Source organism: Tiliqua scincoides, chromosome 2 (genome assembly GCF_035046505.1).
Source record: "Tiliqua scincoides isolate rTilSci1 chromosome 2, rTilSci1.hap2, whole genome shotgun sequence".
Lineage (NCBI taxonomy): Eukaryota > Metazoa > Chordata > Lepidosauria > Squamata > Scincidae > Tiliqua > Tiliqua scincoides.
This window is the reverse complement of record NC_089822.1, coordinates 149,046,882-149,053,388: the sequence shown is the minus strand read 5'-3', so window position 1 is coordinate 149,053,388 and position 6,507 is coordinate 149,046,882. Positions and strand designations below refer to the sequence as shown.

The 6,507-nt window shown below is 45.0% G+C and overlaps 1 protein-coding gene across 1 annotated transcript; it reads left to right on the top strand.

Annotated features, from left to right (window-relative positions):
* Window positions 1-16: 16 nt before the first annotated feature.
* On the top strand, window positions 17-6,220 carry CCDC137 (coiled-coil domain containing 137). The gene is made up of 6 exons (XM_066616903.1): window positions 17-127; window positions 1,291-1,421; window positions 2,590-2,785; window positions 3,712-3,794; window positions 5,256-5,335; window positions 5,595-6,220. Exons 1-6 carry the CDS (start codon window positions 57-59, stop codon window positions 5,805-5,807), a joined length of 774 nt encoding a protein of 257 aa, XP_066473000.1. The 5' UTR covers window positions 17-56; the 3' UTR covers window positions 5,808-6,220.
* Window positions 6,221-6,507: the final 287 nt, after the last annotated feature.

Below are 6,507 nucleotides of genomic sequence, written 5' to 3'. Positions count from 1 at the left end.
GGGAGCGGGCCTTGAAGGAGCCGGAAGCGGAGTGGGCTCGCGTGCTGAAGGGAGCTATGGGCAAGGCGAAGCAGCGGGCCACGCCGGCGTCTGTCGCTTCACGGAGCGGGCTGACGCTTGGCGACCGGTCAGTGGTGTCTGCCCCTTTAAGCGTGCGGGTCTCAGGTGCTCGGGGAGTTCCATGGACGTTTGATCCTTACCACAGCCCTGCGAGGCAGGCCAGTGCTGGTCGTCCCGCAGATCTGAGGCCTCCCAGTGGAGTCGGGGGGGGGGAGGATTTGAATCTGCTCCTTGCTTGGAAGAGCATCAGCCCTGCTGGGCAGGCCGAGGCCCCCTGGGCCAGCCTCTGTACCTCGCAGGGGACCCCCAGGTGCCTCAGGGAGCCCCAAGACCACCAGAGACCCTCGCCCAGCGCCCTCCCTCGCAGCTGGCGCTATTGTAAAGGCATCCAGGCAGGTGCCCTCACCACGTCCTGTGGCAGGGAGTTCCGTGGGCTAACTTAAGATGCGCCCTCCCTGGCAGTCTGATGTAGCTCACTTTTGAAACCAGGAGGCGGCACTTGCCCGTCACGGCTTCTAATCCATGACGGACTTTCCCTCCATAAATCTTCCCAGGCTCCTTTAGAGGCAGCCAGGCCAGGTGCTGTCATGTGGGAATGTCATGTGGGAATTTTGTTTTTGACCTGTCCTAACTTCCAGCACTCGGTTTGAGTGGCTGTCCCCTGGCTCTGGTGTTGTGCAAGGGGGGAAGGAGCACCCCCCCTTTCTGCTTCATCCATCCCTCACATCATTTGTGATCGGCTCAATTGCAGTCCCTGTAATTATTAACTATAAACACTGTTAGTGCGTACAGCGCTTGGCAGCGGAAGGGAGCACAGGTCCCTGCCCCGAGGGGCTTGCAATCTAGCAGTGGACGCAAGGGAGACATGATAGAGGAAGGCACTTCTCGGCATGATTACCACTGGTTGAGAAACACTGGCTTAGTGCAGTGGTTTCCAAAACTTTTTGACTGGTGGTTCCCTTGTCCTACCAGGCCATTGGCTGCAGCTCCCCATTAGAACTACAATCCTATACATTGTATAGGGCAGTGAGTTTTTTTGCAAGGATTCTGCTGCTCCCCTGGCTGGTTTCTGTGGTTCCCTGGGGAAGCCACAGAAGTTTAGGAAGTTTGGGAACCACTGCTGCTAAGCGGAAAGCATATTTTAACTTGATGTTGACTGTCTCAGCAAACACAATTCCATGCATAGAGTCCTTGCCAATGCTACTCCCTTTCTCTTTCTAAAATGTTTAGCCTAAAGAGGAAGAAAATCAACTCAAAACCAAAATGTCTGAATGAACAAGAAATTCCATATCGGCTGCGGGAGATCATGAAGAGCCGCGAAGAAATGAAGAATCCCCAGAGCAAGAAGAAAAAAAAAGCTGGTAAAAGACGGTCTTCAGTCATGCTCTTTCATACATGTTATGGTCTTCCCCTGAAATAATATAAGAATGCACACACAGCCATCTCTGCCAGCTGTCTAGATAACACATAAGTTGCTTGAAAAGAATATGATTAATTTCTCTATTATGAAGGGTGAGTGCATGTTTGCAGTGTGACACCTACACACACACACTTCAAGTAGTTAATTTTATGGCAGAAAGTTATCAAACATCTACTGGAAGAAGCCCAGTAATACACATACAGTGCCGACCAGTCTGTTCTATATCTGGAAGTTGACAAATGGAAAGGATTAACTCCTATCTTGAACAATCATACCTAGCAACAGGTCCATGATTGTTTTGGCCTGGAGAAATGCATGGTGGTTAGATGTGGTTCAAGTTGTAATGCTGACTTTTCCTCCTGAAGGTCACAGAAAGTGACTTGATGCACTCACTCTAGCTTCCACCACAGTGGAATAAATACTATGCTTGACTGACTACTGGGGAAGCAGAGGTCCAGGACACCTCCAGTAGCAGGGATGTGATGCCACTGACACTTTTTTCAAAGGATCTTAGTGGAGATGACTCATTAGGCTCAGCAGGTGGCAGACTGAGAAATTTGTTAATTTTAGGCCATTATCTTTCCAAAGGGCTACCTGAAAAGACTGTGTGTAACTCCTTTATGGTAAAGCTGCAATCTTATGCAAACTTCCCCCGAGAGTAAGTCTTACTGAACACAGTGGGCCTTTCTTCTGAGTAAGCATAACTCAATAATATGCCTTTTTTATTTATTTGGAATATTTTTTGTTACATTTTAAAGCTTTTATACATTTGTTTTAAACTGTTGCAACCCACTACAAGAGTCTGGGATGAAATGATCTAGATATTTAAATAAGGAAGTTTTGGAGTACCAAAAGAAGAAAGCACTCTTAATAAAGAAATTTAAAGTTAATTTTTTGCTGCATTTGTGGATCTTTGTGGGTCATAGCTGTACAAGGGGGTGGGGTGGGGTGTCATGCCAAGCTCCTCCACTTGAATTTGCCATGGGAATGGCTTTTTGGGGGCAAGTGTTTTTGCTGAGCACCAAGTTAGTAAGTGAATGTATTTCTTCTTGCCGTGCTGAATGTTGCTGAGCATAGGGAGACAGTTATATTCTATTCTTTTGTCCCAGGGAACAAACAGGCACCTAAGATAGAGAGCGACATCCCTGTGCCAAAATTCAGGCAGCACAAGGGGGAGTCAGAATCTTCCTATGTCTGGCGAATGGAGCAGGAAACTCAGCGTGTGCTTTTCCTCACCGAAAACCAACTTCAGCGTGAACCTGAGAAAGAACAGCCAACCCAAGAAAAGTCCCAGAGGAAAAAAAAGTAAGTTTGAGCCTGCCTTAATTTGTAGCACAGGGCTTAGGTAATGCTGCAGTCTGACCCTTGAGATGAGATCTCTGTCGGATGACCACAAATGTGGGTTGTTCTGGCCAGTTGTGAGGGGACAAAGTTGGTGAAGCTTAGATGATAGAGCTTGGTCTAACTTAAGCTTTGATGGCATTATGAATGAATGTGCCCATGTGTTAATACCAGAGGTCTGGCTGTATATTATGTTTCGTCTTGGGTAGGACTATAAGAAGTAGCAACAGGAATAGGCTGTTTTCTTATAATGTTGAAAAATTGGAAGGGTGAGTGTCCCCCTGCTTATATGTTAATGGATTGAAGACCTTTTGACCTTATCAACTTTTGAGCAAATGGCTTACAGATGACAACTGCAAATGAATATATTTATGGATATTTGAAAGCCTTTCCTAGGTGTATATACCAGTATATAGCATGTGAAATATGCAGTAGTACAGATTGCTTAAATAATCTAACAATACCTATAGCCTGAGGGTGGGCAAGAGCAAATAAGTAATGTGAGAGATGTGGCTACAGAAATATTTGTATGTTTTATTTGAGATACTAGAGAGAAGACAAGAGTCTCCCATCTGACTAGTGAAGCGAGACAGTGGCAAATGTGATGGCAGCTAACGTTGCCACCCCATCCCAGTTCTTCGATTAGAAGTGTACTGCCGGTCTGTATATTTGCAGCCTGATCCTATGCATGTTTTCTCAGCGCTGAATCCATTGAGTTCACTAGCTTTTGCTTCCAAAGACACACATGTAGAATTGGATCATTAATTGGTTACACAACATTTAGTCCATCTTCTTGTCCATTTCAGTGTTATTAATTCTTCTCCCTTTCTCTTTCCTTAAATTCAAGTACTCAGTTCTTGTATCCTTTTTCAACAAACCTTACTTTCCAGATTTCAGCAGAAGAAACTCGATAAAATCTGTAAACAAAAAGAGGAGAAAAAAGCAACTAAGTTGGAGAAGGAGTTTTTCAAAGGTAGGGAGCTATTTTTGCTTGCAGACGGATTCTTCAGTGTCAGGCTATTAAGCCATCTTTATGGTTCCAAAATGTGATGAACTTTGCCTTTATTTTCTAGATCAGGTGTTCCCAAACTTTGCAGCACTGTGACCCACCTCATCCTCTGTGGTGGGTTGTGATGCTCCTGGTGGTGCTGGAGGTCTCTCCTGGCCTCTACAGGCCTCTGCAGGCTTCAGAATGACCTCAGAAGCCCCTGTAAGCCACTTAACTGTTTTTGGAAGCAAACAGAAAGTGGCTTCAAAAAACCAGAAGTGGCTTACAGAGGCTTCTGATGGCCATTCCAAGGCCTGTGGAATGGGTCACCAGGCGAGGAGAGATCTCAGTAAGTCATGGGGCTTCTGGAATGGCTCCTATTTGGAGCCAAACTAGTGCAAGGGCAGGTGGGAGGATCTGGATTGTGACCCACTGTGCTTGGGCTCATGATCCACCAGTGGGTCACGAACCATACTTTGGGAAGCACTGTTCTAGATGACAAAAAGTCATTATCCTTTATTTGAGTTTTGTGCATGCTTCTTGGGTGTCATTGGTTTGAAGTTGTGTTTCGTGATGCATCCAAAATCAAAGACAGTTCTGCCTGACTTGTATGACCAAAATACTTGGAAAATCAGAATTTTATCTAGAAGGGAAGGCTGTTGATAGGCATATGTTGTCATGCTCACTGAAGCTTGTATTCTGCTTAGAAAGCAACTTAAGTACAGCTTCTGTAACTTGTTCTTTAAACAAAATTGTTATCTTGTTTTGAGACCATTCCAGCTAATCTTATGCAGAAATAGGGGGTTGTTATTGCATGTTGCTGGTATCATGTACTGTTTGAAGAATGGGGTGTCCTTAAGCTATAAATCCACTGCTGTAACATTCCAGTGTGATGGATGGATTGGTGTTTCCAGTTTAGAGAAATCTGAACTGAACCACCAGTGTGTCTTAGGCAGCTGACAACAAGCAAACCTTGCCTTGTATTTATCCACAGAGGCAGTTGGAAGCTGGCTTCAGCTTCCTTTCCAAAGTTAGCACTGCAACACCGTTTAACTTCAAATTAACACAGTTGCAACTGGAAGAGAAATTACAACCTTTTGTGCTGGATTCTGTGATAAGGTTATTTGTGGAACTGGAGCACAGCAGTATGTTTGGACTGGTGCATAGCAGTAGCATCTGTTACAGACTAGTCTGGTGATGTGTCAAAGTACGCAGATGTGTTGCAGCTCTACTCATATTTTTGCTAGAATTGTGTTTAAATTGCAAGATGGCGCATTTGTCCTATGCCATGATGTGCTAGAAGAGAGATTGTGTGGGCTCTAAGCTGCATTTGAGGCTAGAATCTGCTTACATGTGGGAAATAATGCAAGACATTGTTTTGTTGAATGTACAGCTGCTTTAGTAAATTTTCCGATTGGGAGTTAACTTGCTTCCCATTCCTTTCAGACACAGTGCAGTTTGGAGAGGTTGCTTTACAGCCCCCAACACTTACAGCAAAACCTAGGAAAAGTGTGCTGACAGACAAGGTAAGTAACTTTGTTGCGTGTAGTTCTAGTTCTGATTCCTCAATTTTCCCTGCTGTCCTTACCAGGAACGTTTGACCTGATCAGCCACAAAGCTCAAGAGGGGGCCAGTGACCATGGTTTATACATCAGTAGCCAGATTTATTAGAGATCCTGTTCTTATGGCTGGTTCTTGGTTCATGATTACACTTTGGGTCAGATCTTTAACCCTCTTCCTCTTCATGCCTCTCCAGCTTCGGCCAATCTCTTTTTTGTGTTTTAGGCTGGCCGGAGACAGCTTCTGCTAAGGACCCTGTTGGGCTCTGGTGAAACACTCTCTACTCATAAAGCAGTGCATACATCTCTTGCTCGTCGGAGGATTGTGCAGGAGGAGAGGGAAAGGGTTGTTGAAGCATATCGAACCATAAAGAAGCGTAAGCAGCAGCAGCAACAGCAGCAACAACTTGCTATGGACAAACTCAGGAAACCAGTGTGAGTTGTTGGGATACTTCCAGATGCAAGATGTAACTTCAGTCATCTGTCAAGACTGGCATATGTGCAGATGCAGCTGATGGGTGTGTCTGACCACCTGGACAAGCAGCTCTTTAGCCAATGGCCAGTGTCACATGTGATGGGACAACTGGGTAGCATATGGGCCTATCCCCATTGCTTCCAGAAGCAGAGTGTATTTTGCATATCACACCTTTTTGGTGCAGCTTTCAACTGCATACACTGTCGTGTTAGCACTGGAGGACTGCACCATCATTGCTTCCTGCAGAGAATTTTATCTGAGACCTATGAATGAATATTACTTCTGGTTTCCTGCTCCATTTTGGTTTTTCTTCTGTGGCTAGAAGGTGATTTGGAAATTGCCCTTTGTTGAGTACAATGTTGTGATTTATGCTCTTAGGGTGTGCAATTTTTTCTTACCTAGCCTTGAATTACCCCTCTCCCCCCCCAAAAAAAAGGTTTGAATGTGAAGGAATGAAAAATGAGTTTGTTTGAGAGTGAGAGGAAGGCAAAAAGCCAAGCTGGATCCCTCTTAAGAGTACAGCTACCAATTTCAAAACCAAAAAGGCTAGAGAAGTGCTGGAGTAGTCTGACCCTTGACTTATGCAACCTGATATCCTAAGTATACATCTCATGTTTAGGAAATGTGAACTGTTTTCTCCCTGTCCAGCTTGCTACGTGACTTT